An 18,980-nucleotide genomic window follows, 5' to 3' on the forward strand; every position below is an offset into this window, starting at 1 on the left:
AGGTCTTCCACAAAGAATTGGTTCTGTGGTGGATTCTTCAAAATCAGAACTGAGTACACTGTTAGACTGCACTTTAGTCTGTTGCTAGGATACAGGCATGAGTCAGAGCAAGTAGCTCAGCTTTCTGGGCGGAGACTGCTGCTGCAAAGGAGACTTGCTCAATTACTTCACTGTCATCACTTATCGCATAGCCAGAACATTGTTTTCCTGCTGGATCCACAAAAGAGCTTCCATCCTCTCATAAAATGTTGCCTCGGGCTTGAGGAGGGTATTGCGGAAGGGATGGGAGAGTCTGTCTTCTTTCACAGTGATCCGGACGGCTGGTGGGGTGGGGGAGTCCAGTTGGTGCAACTGACTTCATGGCCTGAAATTGCCCAGAGGTGGGGTACAACATCTTGGGTTCGGTCAATATTAAAAGAGTGTCTTACCAGATGTCCCGTCTTCACCTTCAACTCCTTTCAGTATCGGAGTTGGCCCACGGCCAAGTCTTACCAGTCTCCCTCGGTGCTGGAGGTTTGTTTAGGCAAGGAACCCAAACTGTTTGGCTTCAACCCAGGGCAAAGCCTAACGGTGGTATGGGGAACCACCAGTTCTGTCTTTCGCCATAGGAAAGCCAGAACTCTTCCTTTAACCTCTCTAGTCAGCGTGACTGGGAACTTCTGTCCCTTGAGGGGTGCATAATACTGGTTTTCCTCAGTGGAGCACCCTGTAGGATCATAGCACAGAGTCACATGAGAGTCGACCTCTGGTAGAGGGGGTTCAAATGTAGCGGAGTCCAAATTAAGTGCCCAGCACTGGGCGGTCGGTTGTTCGCTAGTCCCAGGGTGATACCCTTGTCCGTGCATAGAATCTCGACTTTCAACAGACAGAGCAAGTCTCTCCCTGCTAGATTACACTCCAGACTAGTGGTGACTGTAAATGAATCCTCACACTGGGTCCCCTGGAATTCCATCTGCAGTGGCTGGGTCCGTGAATATGTACGTTCCGTGCCTTCGAACCCAGAGTGATTGTAGCGTCTGATAGCCGGTATCCCTTTTCCTATACCATCATAAACGGAATTAGAATTGCAGCATCTTACAATGTTCCTGAGGGGTGGTACTCACGGCAGGAAGCATCCTTCTTCCTGCTGAACATATTCGCCTTTAATGTTAGTTCCCTTCGGAGTTGATCAGGATTTGAAAGCTGGGTCCCAGTCATATGTCAAAGCTTGTCACATTCGATTTCGGTTATTGTCAGGCCAATCCATATTATTAGTTTTAATCCTGTTGGTTAACTTAGTTGGTAAGCATTGGAGCAGTAGGGCATTAAACTGGGGGGACGGATTCCCATTAGTAAAGGCTTGGTCTCCTGCAAAAGTACCGTAGCAGGCCACAAATCGCTCTCAATAGTCTGGTCCCGATTTCCCAGGCTTAGGTTTGCATTCAAGTACTTTAATGATATTTACAGGTTGCTGGAGAGCCCTCTCCAGGGCTTGAATAATCCAGTCTGTCTGTTCATTCTCATTATGGATTTCCGCCTGTAACTCCTGATAGGTTTGGTATCTTAATTCTGCCTTCCATTTCCACCTCTCATCAGATGAGAGAATCATGCAGCAGAGACCGAATAAATCTTGCGGGGCTGCATTAAACATTTGTATACAGGTGTCCCCCGCTTTTCAAACGTTCGCTTTACGAAACCTCACTGTTACAAAGGACCTACATTAGTACCCTGTTTTCGCTTTCAGAAGGTGTTTTCACTGTTACGAAAAAAAATTCAGCGTGCGATAAAAGGCAGCGCACACCCCGAGCAGCCGCTCTCCCCGGATTCGGAACTGCATTGCTTTAACACATGCCTGTGAGCAGCCGTTTGCAAGATGAGTTCCATGGTATCAGAAAAGCCTGAAAGAGCTCGTAAGGGTGTTACACTTAGCGTAAAACTAGACATAATTAAGCATTTTGATCGTGGTGAACGAAGTAAGGACAACGTGAGTTTGGCTTGTGGAAGCTGACGAACATGATGTTGAAGAGGTTTTGGCATCCCATCACCAAGAACTGACAGATGAAGAGCTGATGCAATTGGAAGAAAAAAGGATGACAATCGAAACCGAATGAGTAATGATAAAGTACGACTTTAATTTTGAAAGGGTACGTCGGTTTACGAGATATTTGCAGGATGGTTTGAGTCCTTACAAAGAACTGTGTGATAGAAAAATGCGCGAGGCTCAGCAGTCAAGCAAGCCTTCCACATTAGCCACAGCAGACGACGAACCTCGACCTTCGACATCGAGGCGGGCAGAGATAGAAGAAGATGAGCTGCCTGCTCTAATGGAAACAGACGACGAGATGACACCCCAGTGTCCCACCACCCCAATCCTCAGGCCGCGAACAGATACCGATTCGCGGAGAATGCAACGGTAGCTGGGAGGCACACCTCACATCTTTAAGAAAAAAGCCAAAATAAACATGCTAATTAATTAGGTGCCGCCGACACGTAATTGTCGGCCCAGATCAGAGACGACGCAATGCTTTTACTATATGTTACTGTTATTTTAGGTTTTATGTGTTACTTGGCATGATTTGGTAGGTTATTTTTGGGTCTGCGAACGCTCGCAAAATTTTCCCATATAAATAAATGGTAATTGCTTCTTCGCTTTACGACATTTCGGCTTACGAACCGTTTCATAGGAACGCTGTACCTTTGGATGGCGGGGGAAACCTGTAGTACTGTGGACATACTAAGCAAACTGTGCTGGTTTTTCTTTTCTATCGGGGCCCTGATTCATGATCGTTACCATCTCTTGAGGCTTCCTGGGTGCATATAAGAGTGACTAAGGGCTGTCCGTCCTCGGCTGCTTGTGGACTGGGCAGCATTTGGGTAGGCAATTGTCTCTGTGGAGCCATTAACTCTGGGGTTTTATCGGATTCTTCCCTCCCAGTCTCGGAATAATCTCTTTCCCTTTCTGGATCTAGGGTATAGGGAGCGTTCCCTTCCCTGCCGTTGCTGTTTTACCCGAGCGGCCACTGTATCTGAGTACTGAGAGGATTGTTCGGAAGCACTGGGTGCACTTGGCCTCTGGTAAGGTGGGTGCCCAATCCTCATCGCGGTCACTGTCTTTAAACAGGGTCGGTATGCCAGATAATGGGTTTGGGATCCCGTATTGGTCCTAGATCTTCGCGCGCAGCACTGCTGATTTTAAACCTTCCTGTCTGTCCATATCTACTTTTGCCTGTGTTCTTTGTTTTTCGTTCTCTCTTTCTTCTCCCTTCTACCCATTAGCACCCCGCCTGCAGTGTCTCCCAACTCTTGGGAGTCCCTTCTGCTGTACATACCTCTATCCCTTTATCACATGCATTATTCCTCCAGCTGGTACCATTCCATTTAGTATAGGCTCTACCTTTCCATTCTTTAATCAATAATTTCCACTTTTTACCGCGATTCTTTTCCCAAATTAAATTCAGTGCTTGTTTCTCCTGGTGGCCACACTGTTTCCCTAGTTTCTTTGTTAGCGCTGCACTTAACATCCGGTGTTCGTTCACACACAGCTGTATAGAGGGCCTGTCCCATTATTGCCCTTATCAGTTGTTCTTATTTATCGACAAGTATAGAGCACATTTAAAAACAACCCACATTGACCAAGGTGCTGTACAAAGTAAAGCAAGTAGCCAAAATCACAAATACACGAAACACAGACAAACCAACGAGGCAAACTGCGTATAGACACAAAATACACAACACAAGGGCCTAGGCACAAGCCACTGGGTGAGAACACACATCAAAGTTGCTGGTGAACGCAGCAGGCCAGGCAGCATCTCTAGGAAGAGGTACAGTGTTCGTTTCGGGCCGAGACCCTTCGTCAGGACTAACTGAAGGAAGAGCTAGTAAGAGATTTGAAAGTGGGAGGGGCAAGAAAGTTAGCTAGTCTGCGTCCCCCTTAATCGATTTCAACCGGTCATATTATCAGGAGGCAGCTGATATGGTCAAATCCATCAAACAATCAGTTTGATAGACTCTCCAGCCACCTTAATTAAAGAAAGGAATGTCCTGCCTGGTTTGTTGGAGCCACGACTTAAGTACAAAGATAAGAACATCCGTCAAATGTATGTTTTAATTAAGAAGGGAATGGCCTGTCTAATTTCCATCAGGTTCTGCCTTTTGTCAAAATCAAAAGGTGTGAAAAGCCCAGAGACATCTTATGTGGATCTGGGTGAACTTTAACCCTTATCTTGCTGCAAAGAAAGCAGCTGTGAGACATTATTCAAACACATTGCCGTCACAGACATAGTCAGAACTTAACCCATTGCTGAGAATCCCCCATTCCCTTAAACTTTATCACTGCGACCCGCCAGTGGGTTGTAGGGGCGCTGTCGCGTGTCTTGGCAAGTGAGACCTGGCAGCGCCCTTCCCTCTCTAAGCCAGACCACAGCCAACGTCCCCCAGCGCCCCTTGTGGCAGACGTGAGAGATTTAGGAGATGATGTCCAGCCACCTTACGGTAATGCCGTCTTTTTGAGGCATCAGCTTTTGAAGATGCTGGGGCCGAGGGGTCCAGTGCCCACAGTGGAGCTGGCTGTGCTTACAACTCTCGGCAGGTTTTTCCAATCCTGTGCAATGGCCATAGCAGAGTCGGAGAGCACAACACCTAAACGTTCTGTGCTGCTTGTTGAAGCCATGAAAGCAAACCCAGATGCAGAGAAGGTAAGAACTGGCAGCTTGCGGGATCGGTCTGTGGGTGGCATGGTGTACTGTCACTGTTGAATGGCAGTGCACACAGAGGTTCCTGTTCAAGCCTGTTGCCATCTGACCGTACGTATATACAACATTCCTCTGCACTACCCTGTATCCACAAGACATATATCACACAGCACAAAATATTACCACAGATAAGTTAATAAAATGTGTGTAGTACACAGCACGGGTAAACAGTGAACAGCTCGCTATCCTAGTGAGGAGAACTCGGTGGTGGCAGGGTGTTCATTTGTGTCACAGACTGGGGAAGAACATTGAACATAGAAATCTACAGCACATTACAGGCCCTTCGGCCCACAATGTTGTGATGACCATGTAACCTACTCTAGAAACTGCCTAGAATTTCCCTACCACATAGCCCTCTATTTCTCTAAGCTCCGTGTACCTATCTAAGAGTCTCTTAAAAGACCCCATTGTATCTGCCTCTACCACCTTCGCTGGCAGTGCATTCCATGCACCCACACTCTCTGTGTGAAAAACTTACCTCTGACCTCCCCCTTGTACCTACTTCCAAGCACCTTAAAAATATGCTCCTTCGTGTTATCCATTTCAGCCCCGGGAAAAAGTTTCTGACTATCCACACGATCAATGCCCTTCATCATCTTATCCACCTCTATCAGGTCACCTCTCATCCTCCGTTGCTCCAACAAGAAAACATCAAGTTCACTCAATCTGTTCTGATAAAGCACACTCTCCAATCCAGACAACATCCTTGTAAATCTCCTCTGCACTCTCTCTATAGTATCCCCATCCTTCCTGCAGTGAGGTGACCAGAACTGAGCACGGTACTGCAAGTGGGGACTAACCAAGGTCCTATATAGCTGTAACATTGCCTCATGGCTCTTGAACTCAATCCCACAGTTGATGAATGCCAACGCACAATATGCCTTCTTAACAACACTGTCAACCTGCGCAGCAGCTTTGAGTGTCCGAGGGACACGGACCCCAAGATCTCTCAGATCCTCCACACTGCCAAGAGTCTTACCATTAATACTATATTCTGTCTTCAAATTTGACCTACCAAGATTAACCACTTCACACTTATCTGTGTTAAAGTCCATCTGCCACTTCTCAGCCCAGTTCTGCATCCTATTGATGTCCCGCTGTGACCTCTGACAGCCCTCCACACTATCCACATGTTGTCAGCAAACTTACTAACCCACCCTTCTACTTCTTGTCCAGGTCATTTATAAAAATCACAAACAGGAGGGGTCCCAGAACAGATCCCTGCAGAGCACCACTGGTCACCGACCTCCATGCAGAATGTGACCCGTCTACAACCACTCTTTGCCTTCTATGGGCAAGCCAATTCTGGATCCACAAAGCAAGGTCTCCTTAGATCTCATGCCTCATTATTTTCTGAATGAGCCTTGCACGGGGAACCTTATCAAATGCCTTGCTGAAATCCATATACACTACATCCACTACTCTATCTTCATCAATGTGTTGTGTTACATCCTCAAAGAATTCAATCAGGCTCATAAGGCACGACCTGCCTTTGACAAAGCCATGCTGACTATCCCCAAATGCTCATAAATCCTGCCTCTCAGGATCTTCTCCAAAAACTTGCTCACCAATAAAGTCAGACTCACTGACCTGTAACTTCCTAGGTTATCTCCACTTCCTTTCTTGAACAAGGGACAACATTTGCAACCCTCTAATATTCGGAACTTCTCCCGTCCCTATTGATGATGCAAAGATCATCGCCAGAGGCTAAGCAATCTCCTCCTTCGCTTCCCACAGTAGCCTAGGGTACATCTTGTCCAGTCCCATGGACTTAATCTAACTTAAATGCTTTTCAAAAGCTCCAGCACGTCCTCTTTCTTAATGTCTATATGCTCAAGTGTTTCAGTCTGTTGTAAGTCATCCCCACAATTTCCAAGGTCCTGTTCCCTGGTGAATACTGAAGCAAAGTATTCATTAAGTACCCCTGCTACCTTCTCTTGACTCCATGCCAATGTTTCCATTGTCACACCTGTTTGGTCCTATTATCACATGGCTCATCCTCTTGCTGTTTACATACTTGTAGAATGTCTTGGGGTTTTCCTTAATCATGCTCACCAAGGCCTTCTCATGGCCCCTTCTGGCTCTCCTAATTCCATTCTTAAGCTCCTTCCTAGCAACCTTGTAATTTTCCAGAGCTCTAACTACCTAGTTTCTTGAACCTTTCATAAGATTTTCTTAACTGGATTTTCTACATCCTTTGTACATCATGGTCTTTAACCCCACCATCCTTTCCCTGCCTCAATGGAACATACCTATGCAGAAACATTTTTGCCATGTATTTCCCTGAGAACATCTGCTCCCAAGTTTCTGCATAATAGCATCATATTTCCCCCTACTTCAATTAAATGTTTTCCCAAATTGTCTGCTCCTCACTTTTTCCATTGAAGGAGATGGAGTTGTGATCACTGTCTCCAAAATGCCCTCCCACCGAGAGATCTGACACCTGACCAGGTTCTTTTCCCAATACCAGATCAACTACAGCCTCTCCTCTAGTTGGCTTCTCTACATGAGAAGCTGTTACTCAGTCCGATAGTCCTGATCCTGATGCTCCTGTACCTCCTTTCAGCTAAAGAGATTGTAGGATGGATGGTAGGGATTCTCAACGATGTTTTGCGCCCTTCATCTATGATGTTCTGGGTAAATATCACAAAAAGGGGGAGAGGGAGACTCTGGGGATCCTGGCTTTTTTTCTTGTCCTCTATAGGGTTTTGCAGCTCAGTGTAACACAATGATGTAACCTTGACAAGTGGGTTAGACTGTCCGTTATGTGCACACCGAGGATCTTTGTGCTCTTCAGAAAGGACTGAACCAAAACAGCCTCTGCTGTCAAGGGGCAACTTCATGGTGATCTTTAAAGTGCTGAAAGCCCTTAGCTGGGGGAAATCATTGTGACATTTCCAGGAAACTCGGCTGAGAATCTGGAGAGTGATGCTGTGGGAGGTGCTGGTCGGGCATGGCTGGGGAGTCCACGGGTACCAGGGAGATGGTTCACATTAGGGAGGGTTAGAGCAGAGATGGCCAGGGGCTGGAGTGGAATGGAGACATTACTAGTAGGGATCGTTTGGGCTGAATGGCCTGCTGCTCTTTATTAAACTCCCTTTTCCCTGCTCTCCAACCTGGGACATGGTTCTCCTGCAGCTGAGCGTCCCGGCCATGGGGAGGAGTGACGGCAGTTACCGGGTGACGATGATTCCGGGCGATGGTGTGGGACCAGAACTGATGCACATCGTTAAAGAGGTGTTCAAGGTATGAGAGTGCAGGAGGGTGAGAGGGGTTAGAGGCTGGGGGGAGGGGCGGTTTGGGGGATGACAGGGCAGGAACCTGTGAGTTGGGGGCCAACAGAGCAAGGAAAGGGAATTCATGGACGAGGGCTGTGGAGGTGGTGTAGGTGTGTGCAGTTGGGTGAGCTGTGTCGATGGGGTCCTGGGTTTGAATGAGGTGGGGGCGTAGGTGAGCCGCTCATAACTGTGAGGCGGAATGAGGTGGGACTGTATGTCAAGGGTGGGGGATTGTACACTCCCCAGGCAGTGAAGGTACCGGTGTTGCTTTTCGGAAAGGTGTGTAAGATGAATGGCACAGAGGAGTGTTGTGTGGGGGTGTTTGCTGACTGTGTTCTCCCTCTCCCCAGGCGGCAGAGGTACCGGTAGTGTTTGATGAGCACCACGTCAGTGAGGTACAGAATTTAGCCTCAGAACAGAAGCTGGAACAAGTTCTTGACTCCATGAAGACCAACAGGGTGGCCATTAAAGGTGAGGATTCACAGCATTCCCCAGCTGGAAAATCTACATCTCCTCCCTCACCATTGGCTTCCCATTAAATATCTCCCCTTGCTCCTTAAACCTGTGTCCACTGGTTCTTGTATTACCTCACTCTGGGAAAAAGACTGTGCATTCACTCTATCTATGACCCTTATTGTATGAACCTCAGTAAGGTCACCCCTCAGTTTTCTATGCTCCTTTTTTTTTAAATCTTTTCATTATTATTATCCAAAATTAACACAAGTACATCAAAGTAAACAACACATACAATGTCTCAAGAAAAAAAAACATTATTTTAAAGATTGAAAAAATTTTGGTGATTTAAAAAAACCCTACTAAGCAAGAAAAAGTGGGGAAAAAACCCATTAGGTGTTCAACCCTAGAGCTGTGCGTCATACAAAAAGCTTCTAAAGATAAACAGCAAACCGCCAGCAAGAAAAAAAATGTACCAAAAATTTACAATTAGATCGTGGAGGAATTAACTCAAATGATAATAACGAGCAAATGAACCCCATCTTTTCTCAAAGCCAAACAGGTTCAAAGGTTCGACTTCTAATTTTCTCCAAACTAAGACATAGCATCAGTTGAGAGAACCATTGTGACAAAGTGGGAGCCAATGTATCCTTCCACTTCAACAAAATGGCCCTCCTAGCTATCAAGGTAACAAATGCAATAACATGTTGGTCAGACACAGAGATATCACAGATATTTTGAGGAATTATTCCAAAAAGCACAGTTAATTTGTTAGGTTGTAAATTAATTTTAAGTGCTTTAGAAATTGTCGAAAAAACTGACTTCCAGAACTGTTCCAGTATAAAGCAAGACCAAAACATGTGTGTCACTGTAGCTGTCTCAGTTTTACATCTATCGCAATAACTATCAACATTAGGGAATATTTTCGACAATCTCTCCTTCATCAAATGTTAACGATGTACAATTTTAAATTGAAGCAGTGAATGACTAGCACAGATCGAAGAAGAGTTAACCAGCTTCAGAATCCGCGTCCAATCCTCCGTCATAAAAGTCAAATTGAGTTCCTTTTCCCAATCTTGTTTAATCTTAAATAAAGGATGCTTATCCCATTGTAATAGTAAATTATAAATTCTTCCAATGGAACCCTTCATTGAAGGGTTCATACTTATAATAGTATCTAACAGATCAGCATCCAGGAAAATTACTTAAATATTTTTGTAAGAAATGTCTAACTTGAATGTATTGTAAAAAGTGTGAGTACGAAAGAGAATATTTATCAACTGATTGTTCAAAAGACATCAGTCTATCTTCTTTAAATAAATCCAAAAAAGGAATTAATACCTTTATTTTTTCAAAGTAAAAATAATTGGATCACTCAAAGGAGGCTTAAAAAAGTAATTTCAATAAATAAAACTACAAAGTTTAAATTTTTTAAGATTAAAAAAATTGTGGAACTGGAGCCAGGTTTGTAAAGAATGCTTAATCACAGGTTACACGTTTAAATGAGCAACTTTAGTTAATTGTATAGGTAAAGCAGCTCCCAATAACGAGGTTAAATAAAACTGTTTCACAGCTTTCAATTCCAAGTCTACCCAAACTGGCCGATCGTTCTTATCAACCCAATATAACCAAAAGGACATGTATCACACATTAACAGCCCAATAATACATTCTTAAATTAGGCAAAGTGAGACGTCCATCCTTTTTCAACTTTTGCAAGTGACGTTTACTAATTCTTGGTCTTTTATTGTTCCAAACAAAAGATAAAATAATAGAATCAATCTGTTCAAAAAACTTCTTAGTCAAAAAAAAACAGGGATATTCTGAAATAAATATAAAAATTTTGGTAAAATCATCATTTTGACTATATGGATGCGACCAACAAGTGAAAATGTAAGTGGACTCCATCTACTAAATAAATACTTCATAGAGTCTACCAAGGGAACAAAATTGGCTTTATAAAGATCCTTATATTTTTTAGTGATTATAACACCTAAATATCTAAAAGAATCTATGACTTTGAAAGGAATATTATTGTATATAGAAACAGATTCATTTAAAGGAAACAATTCACTTTTACTAAAATTTATTTTATATCCTGAAACATCTCCAAATTCATTAAATAATTTCAGCAAGGCAGGAATAGATTCCTCCGGATTAGATATATAAACCACTAAATCGTCAGCGTAAAGAGAAATCTTATGAATGGTCTCATTCACAAAAATCCCATAAATGTTTTTAGCTTCACGAAGAACAAGGGGTTCTAATATTAAATCAAATAACAAAGGACTTAATGGACAACCTTGTCTTGTCCCCGTGAAAGCTGAAAAAAAGGAGACCTACAGTTATTAATAATAACAAGCAGTAATAGGAGCTTTATATAGCATTCTAATCCAATTATTAAAATTAATACCAAAGCCAAATTTCTCTAAAACATTAAATAAATATTTCCATTCGACTCGATCGAACGCTTTTTCAGCATCCAAAGAGACGACGCATTGTGGAGTTTTAAGAGGACGAATATATAATGTTACATAGTCTCCGAACATTTGAAAAAGAATAATGACCCTTTATAAAGCCTGTTTGATCTTTAAAAATAATTTTACCCAAAATATTCTCCAACTGATTGGCCATTATCTTTGACAGAATCTTAGCATCAACATTCAGTAATGAATCATTAGTGAATCAGTACAATCAGTAGGATCTTTTTCCTTTTTAAGAATTAAAGAAATAGAAGCCTCATAGAAAGCAGAAGGTAAATCACCTTTCACAAAAGAATCCTTAAATATTTCCAACATGTACGGAGAAAGCAATTTTACAAATTTTTTATAAAATTCTACAGGATAGCCATCAAGTCCAGGGGCCTTACCAGATTGCATTGAAATAATAGCTTTATGAATTTCGGCTTCAGTAATTTGGGCATCAAGAGTTTTGTGATTCTCAACAGAAATTTTAGAAAAAGCAATCTTTCTACTGGACATTGCGATTTATAAAGTTCTGTATAAAAATCTTGAAAAATCTTATTAATTTCTTCATATTCCCAAGCCAGGGTACCATCTTTCCTACGGATTTTCAAAATTTGCCTTTTGGCTGCAGCCATTTTTAATTGAGATGCAAGTAGTTTATTATTTTTATCTCCAAACATATAAAATTGGCTCTTTAACTTAAGCAAATAGCCTTCAATAGGATGAGTTAATAATAGGTTATATTGTAATTGAAGTTCCACCCTTTGTTTAAATAAATCAATATTAAGGGAAATTGCATAAATATTAGCTAAGTCTTTAATTTGTTTTGAAATCTTATCCAATTCTACTTTAGTCTGTTTTTTAAGCTTAGCTGAATAAGAACTGATCTAACCACGTAAAAATGCTTTAAATGTATCCCATATAATTAATTTGGACATTAAAAAGAAAAAATTCTTTTGTCTGGGTTTCAATGAAACTGACAAAGTCAGCGAGTTTCACAATAATGTCTGAGACAGGCGCCAAGGTGAACGGGCAAGAATGACATCATCAAATTCAAAAGACAAACCCAGAGGCGCATGACCAGATATAGCAATAGTGTCATATTCACAATTTTTTAACACTAGGCAAGAAGCGAGGATAGATTAGAATATAATCGATCCTCAAATATTTTTTATAAACATGTGAAAAGAAAAAATATTCTCTGTTATCAGGGTGTAGATATCTCCATAATTCAATCAATCCGAAATCAGTCAAAAATGAGTTAATAAGTGACGCAGAGTGATTTGGAAGTCGCTGATTGGTTGAGCTCTTGTCAATCAAAGGATTTAAACAACAGTTAAAATCCCCACCCATTATCAACATATATTCATTTAAATCAGGCAGTAAAGCAAATACCTTTTTAAAAAAAGAAAAATCATCTAAATTAGGACTGTACAAATTGACCAAAACAACTTTTCTGTTACTGATCACTCCTTTAACAATTAAAAATCTACCATTAAAATCTGACTCAGTATCCTCTTGAGTAAATATATTGGATTTAATAAAGATGGACACGCCCGTAGTTTTACTCGGAGAAGTGGAGCGAAACTGCAAACCCCTCCACCATCCAAAAAATCTATTTTGGTCTCCTGCCCTGATATGTGTCTCTTGAGCAAAAATTATATCAGGTTGGAATCGGTTAATGATTTTAAAAGTCTTTTTTCGTTTGATAGGATGATTCCAACCACGTACATTCCAACTTATTACATTAATTGGTTTAAATACCATACTATAATTTTATTCTACTTTACACATGCGCAGAGCACGTACCAGTACAGGATGATCAAAAATGGCGGCAATGAAGAATACAACCACATAGAAAACACGCATGCTCCGAAACCACCCAATGGGAAAAAATTCCTAACTCTAACCCCACCCTCCACCCCCCAAAGCCCGAAAAAAAAGCAGACACCCTATGATAGAATACGAAGCCAGAGACTGCACTGTCTGTACAGAAGAAATTTTTAAAAGATTCTCCCTCCCTCCCCCAGTTAAAAAAAAACGACTGACCTTGTAAGAGGAACGATAAAGTCTCAACAAAGGAAAGTTTGCATTCCAGCATCTACAAGCTATCCCATATTTATATTTAATCTTTTTTTAAACAAGAAAGAACCAAAATAATGTTACCTCTTATGAAGAAAAACCAGTGCCATTTTTAAATTTAGCATTAAATCCCTAAAAAAAACTTTAAATTCTGTTATAAGACGCTATAATAAAGCAGAAAAAAGTTAATAGCAACTAAATTTTCAAAAAATACCAATTAATAATGTCATAAGTAATTGAACCCTCCCCTAAATATATATAAAAAGAAGCCCCATTAGTAGGAAAAACTACCAATTAATTAATTAAGAAAGAAACAAAACAAGACATCAAACCAGATTATAGGTTAAAGGAACAAGTCCCTTTACCTTCTTTTTCTCAGTCGAATGTCCAAGTAACTATTTAAACAGTCATACTTGAACCATAGATCTTCTTTCCAAAAAAACCCAATAATATGCAATAATGAACAAATCTCCTTCTTTTATTAGTCGCTTAATGAAATATCCAAGTAACCTTCATAAATCTTCTTTCTGAAATGCTAATAATATACAGATAACCAAACAACCTTTCAGATAGTTCATTTGGTCGCGGCGGCAGGTATAGTTTGAACGAACTCCAGTGCGGCTTTTGGATCAAAAAATGTACAAGGAGGAGAGTTAGGAGGAAAAGCTTTAATTCTTGTCGGGTAACGCAAAGAAGGAAACAGTTTCTTATCATATGCCTGTTTCATTACCAGAGCAAATCTTGATCTTTGTTCCATTACCTCCTTCAGATAATCCTCATAAAAACAGAGCTCAGATTCCTTAAATCTATGAATTGAAAATACACTTGGACTAAGATGTTAACTGTCCTGTGCTATCACCAGTGGGATCATCAGTTATTCTGCCACCTGTCTCCAGGAGTTTCGGCCCGCTTATGATCAAGACTCCTTCGAGGTGGTAGGCCAGCAGTGCTAAAGCACCACCTCCCACTGGTGAGCTTAAAAACTTGGCATCTGCCTCTATCAGAGTTGTTGGTCACTTCCATCCAACAGATAGTCTACTCTTCAGGTGTCTATGCAACTACTGAAGGGTTTGCAAAAGATGTATACGCTGTCTGACTATCTGCCCCTCTGGACATACTTGGTCCACACCCATGCTGATCCTTTCTCTGCTGCCTCAGCTACAGCCCTGCTGGTTGACTTGATCTCTCTTCTAGTGAAGCCAAGGTCACGCAGCCACTTCTGGAAAGTGAACGCAATAAACCCACAGCAACCTACTTGGAATGGATAGCATGAGACCCTCCACCCTCTGTCTCTGCACTCTGATCTTAACGCTGCATATTTGGTTAACTTGCGCTCATGGGCTTCATCGATGTTGTCTTCCCAGGGGACTGTGAGTTCACCAATAACCACTTCTCTACTGGTGTCAGACCATACGATTATATCTGGACACAATGCTGTGAAAGCTATTTGCTCTGGGAAACTGCCTTGCCCATCCAGATCGGCTTTGACACACCAATCATTGGCTGAAGAAAGTATGCTTGATCGTGGGCTTGCCCTGTACACCCTTGACTTGGAGCCTTCTTTCACAAATGATTTGCAATGTTCTGTGCAGCATGGGGCATGAGATAAGTTGTGCTGCAGTACTCTCTGCTCAACCGCTTCTGTTACAACTTTGAGAACGTTGTTATGTCTCCAAGTGTACATGCCACTGGAAAGATTGACTCTGCGTGCACTCAAAATATGTTGAAGTGTTCCCTTCTCGCCACAAGCAGCACACCTGTCTGTCTTACCTTCAACATAAGACAGGTACTGAGGTTGGCAGGTGTTGGGAGCAGATCGTACGTTTTCTTGAAACTTTCTAAAAAGAGAGTTTTCTAAAAACTCTCTGTTTTCTTGCCTGTCGCATTATTTGATCTTTAGTTTTAAAGTGATGAAAACAAACCAAAACAGACCTTGGTTTATTTGGATCTTTAAATTTCGAAGTAAAAGCTCTGTGTTGTTTCTATAGCAGGCAGCTGTGATAATATGGTAGGAAATAAGGTATCAAAAAGCTTACCAAAGTAAGTAGTTAAATCTCCATCTTCAGCTCCTTCTTGCAGCCCAACAATTTGTATATTCCTTTGGCGAGACCTAGTTTCCAGGTCTATAATCTCATTTTGATATCTTTCCAAATGAGTTGTAGCTTCAAACAATTTTTGCTTAGTTATCTTCAATTCCTGTTTGTGTGTAAAAACTTGAGTTTCCAAGTCTTTAAGTTTTCCCAGAAATGACTTCATTTCATTACTATTCTTTTCCAGTTGGTCTTTAATTGACCCATTCTGATCTCTAATTGAATTCAGTGTCGGAATGATATCTTCAGCCCATGGTGGCATTTCATCAGATCTTTCCTTTTGCATCTTTCCTTTCCCATTATTTTTGTCACTAGGTTCAGACAAGTTCTTCCCATTCCTCGTAGACATATTGTTCCCCCTCAAGAATCAGCAAATAAAAAGTTTAAATTTGAAATTTAAGTTAGTGGGGGAGAAACAAAACTAAGAGCAGCACAAAACTGCTGCTACTCCATTTACAGACCGGCACAGTCTCCCTTCTATGCTCCAAAGAACGAAGCCCCAACCTGCAAAACCTCTCTCCATGACTTAGTCCTTCAAGTCCCTGTAGCATTCTCATAAACTTTTTTGTCAGTATTTTCAACTTAGTGGCATCTTTCCTGTAACAGATTGGCTAAAACTAACCACAACACTCCAAATGAGGTCTCACCAACATCTTATACAACTGTAATGTGTTACGTACCCCGTAACGGGTTAAAGAACCAGCAGAAATGGAAAACAGCTGGAGTCTGGTATTGCTGTTATCTAAAGCTATTTTATTAGTAACTACGCAATACAGTAGTATAAAACCAGATAAATCAAACAGGTTAACAGTGTTACGTGTATATGTGTGTGCAAATATAACTCCCAAACTATTGAGCTTGGGGGAAACGAGGTTTAGGGTCTTGAGATGGTAACGTATGAAAGTTCAATTCATCCACAGAATAGGTGATGGGAGAAAGAGATATTTGTAATCCAGAGTAAATGTCGAAAGAAGGCAATTACGTTGATATTCCACAGATTCCACGACAGCAATACAAGATAACAATAGTAGTAGGTTTTATCTCAGAAGTTGTTCCACTCCACATACGAAATACCACCGACAGTGAATATCCTTTCAACACAAGTGGTACCATACCCGAATTCAGCTACGGGTCATTCTAAAGTGGTGGCCACAGGATACTCCAACAGAATCCACGTATGGATTATCACCAACAGTAGCTTATCACTGAGGTACTGTCCTCAAGTTGTAAAACTACCAACCCAGGCATGGATTATCACACACAGGTAGTTTCAACACAAGGTTACCCCAGACACACAACGTGATAGCCATTTATCCAGTTCCACGACATACGAAATAACTCCAACAGTGATTTGCCACAGGGGTGACTTTCTTCAGCGAACTACCACACCCAAACAAGGGTAACACACAAGTGGTATTCACAAAGGTACTCCCCTCACCAGAGAACCCACTCCTGTTGATTAACTACGTGACAGTCACACTTTCATATTCGAATAGAACTCAAACTCACCCTTAACGGGCTACATAGAGAGTCCAAACAGTGACCTCTTTGTCACTAGGTTTATTCTGTTTCAAACCTATCTCTCCTCGCTTCCCTTCCTTTAAACTTATTCTAGTTGCAGAAAACTTGTGAGAGTCATTTATCAATACTCAGGATCGATCTCAACTTACCCCTTTTGGGCTACTGAAAGTTTAAACCAGGACCTCACTCACTGGTGTCTTCCATTGATCGAATCCGCCTTGACTCTGAGCATGTGTTTCTCTGTGTCTGTAACGGTCCTTGTAAAAAGTAAACACGCTGCAGAGAAACCATAACATCGATTGTCCATCAAATAACTCCAGCTCTCTCTCTCTCTCTTTCTATGGCAACCCAGAAACTGACAGCAGTAGTCAGTGTCCTTGTAAAAGTGTAAACACGAGCTGAAAGACAGACTCCGCCCCTCTCTCTCTCAGCATAAATCCAAAAGCTAGTCTCAGTTCCCTCCTGTGCCCCAAAGTGACAGTCCACAGCAAAAAGGAACCCCTGGGGTACATAACAAATGTAATGTACCAACCCTGTTCTCTTCATCACTGTCCTAGCCTCATTTGTCTTCCAAAAATGCAAGACGTCACCTCGCACTTCTCAGAATTAAATTGCATTTGCCATACTTTAGCCCACTTACTCAGATTAAGATTCCCCTGTAATTTCAGTGTGAGATTTATTTATCACATGTATAATGAAATATGTTGTTTATGTTATCAACCAAAATAAATGAAGACATGCTGTGGGTACCCGCAATGTTTGCCATACATTTCAGCAGTGACACAGCACATCCACGATGTTCAGCAAAATCAGCCCCACTCAGACAGTCCTCCAACTCCAGGGCAGCCTCCAGCCACCGGCTTTGTTATAACATTGCGTTAGTTATTGGGGTTTCTCCATGTACCCTCCCTCTCAGCTTCTTTGTCCCTCTGATGCCTCCCTCGTTGTTCCAGGGAAGATACACACACCAATGGAATACAAGGGGGAGCTTTCGTCCTACGAGATGAAGCTGAGGTAGGTGTTGGGAGTGGGATGTGAGGCTGTGTCTGAGTGAGAGACTGGTGGTGAGGAGGGGGGCTGGAGGGGGTGAGGAGTGGGGATGTGAGGCTGTGTCTGAGTGAGAGACTGGTAGTGAGGAGGGGGGCTGGAGGGGGTGAGGAGAGTGGGGATGTGAGGCTGTGTCAGTGAGAGACTGGTGGGGGGGGTTGGAGGGGGTGAGGAGTGGGGATGTGAGGCTGTGTCGGAGTGAGAGACTGGTGGTAAGGAGGTGAGGAGGGGGGATGTGAGGCTGTGTCTGAGTGAGAGACTGGTGGTGAGGAAGGGGGGTTGGAGGGGGTGAGGAGGGGGATGTGAGGCTGTCTGAGTGAGAGACTGGTGGTGAGGAGGCGGGATGTGAGGCTGTGTCAGAGTGAGAGACTGGTGGTGAGGAGGGGGGATGTGAGGCTGTGTCAGAGTGAGAGACTGGTGGTGAGGAAGGGGGGTTGGAGGGGGTGAGGAGGGGGGATGTGAGGCTGTGTCAGAGTGAGAGACTGGTGGTGAGGAGGGGGGGTTGGAGGGGGTGAGGAGGGGGGATGTGAGGCTGTGTCTGAGTGAGAGACTGGTGGTGAGGAGGGGGGGTTGGAGGGGTAAGGAGGTGGGATCAGCTGAGGACGGGGCAGAGCGGAGGGAGGGGGCGATGTGTGTGGTTTTATATGTATCTGTGCGTCTGTTCTGCCGCTGCAAGGTACCCCAGCGTACCGGCCAGGACCGGTGGGGAGAGGAAGGGTCAGTCTGAGGAGGGGGGAAAGGTCGGGGTCAGGGTGCTGTGAGCTGATTGGCTGGCGGGCTCTGCAGGAAGAAGCTGGACCTCTTCGCTAACGTGGTGCACGTGAAGAGTTTGCCCGGATTCCCAACACGACACAACAACCTGGACTTAGTTATCATCCGTGAGCAGACTGAGGGCGAGTATAGCTCGCTGGAGCACCAGGTGAGTGCCCGGCCTCTGACTCCCACCCCTCACTAATCACCCTGATCACCAACCCAACTTCAATCCTTCCCCTGAATGCCCTGACCTTGTCCATTAAGTCTGCAACCAGCCCAGACCTGACCATTAATCCCAGATGCCACCTTTGACCCTGGCATTCCCTCTCTCTCCCTCTCACTCTGTCTTGTATCAGAGTGTTCAGGGCGTTATTGAGTGTCTGAAGATCATCACCAGGGACAAGTCGCGTCGTATCGCCAAGTTTGCCTTCGACTTCGCCACCAAGAACGGGCGCCGCAAAGTCACAGCCGTGCACAAAGCCAACATCATGTGAGTGACGCCTCCCAGCCCCTCACCTCCTCCCTGCCCTCAACCTGCACCTCTCTCTCTCTCACACCACCG

The 18,980-nt window shown here is 43.1% G+C and overlaps 1 protein-coding gene across 8 annotated transcripts in view; it reads left to right on the forward strand.

Moving 5' to 3' along the window:
• Positions 1–18,980, forward strand: part of idh3b (isocitrate dehydrogenase (NAD(+)) 3 non-catalytic subunit beta) — a 46,820-nt gene that overhangs the window by 15,346 nt on the left and 12,494 nt on the right. For 6 of the 8 annotated variants that reach the window (XM_063047218.1, XM_063047219.1, XM_063047221.1 and 3 more), the window contains exons 2-7: positions 2,949–3,059; positions 7,869–7,976; positions 8,359–8,479; positions 17,572–17,632; positions 18,452–18,584; positions 18,775–18,908. In XM_063047218.1, the coding sequence (XP_062903288.1) occupies positions 2,949–3,059; positions 7,869–7,976; positions 8,359–8,479; positions 17,572–17,632; positions 18,452–18,584; positions 18,775–18,908 (668 nt within the window). Of the gene's footprint in view, positions 1–2,948; positions 3,060–7,868; positions 7,977–8,358; positions 8,480–17,571; positions 17,633–18,451; positions 18,585–18,774; positions 18,909–18,980 lie in introns of those variants that run through there. The other 2 variants (XM_063047224.1, XM_063047222.1) reach the window with 2 other exon arrangements.

Source organism: Mobula hypostoma, chromosome 4, assembly GCF_963921235.1.
Source record: "Mobula hypostoma chromosome 4, sMobHyp1.1, whole genome shotgun sequence".
Taxonomy (NCBI): Eukaryota; Metazoa; Chordata; class Chondrichthyes; order Myliobatiformes; family Myliobatidae; genus Mobula; species Mobula hypostoma.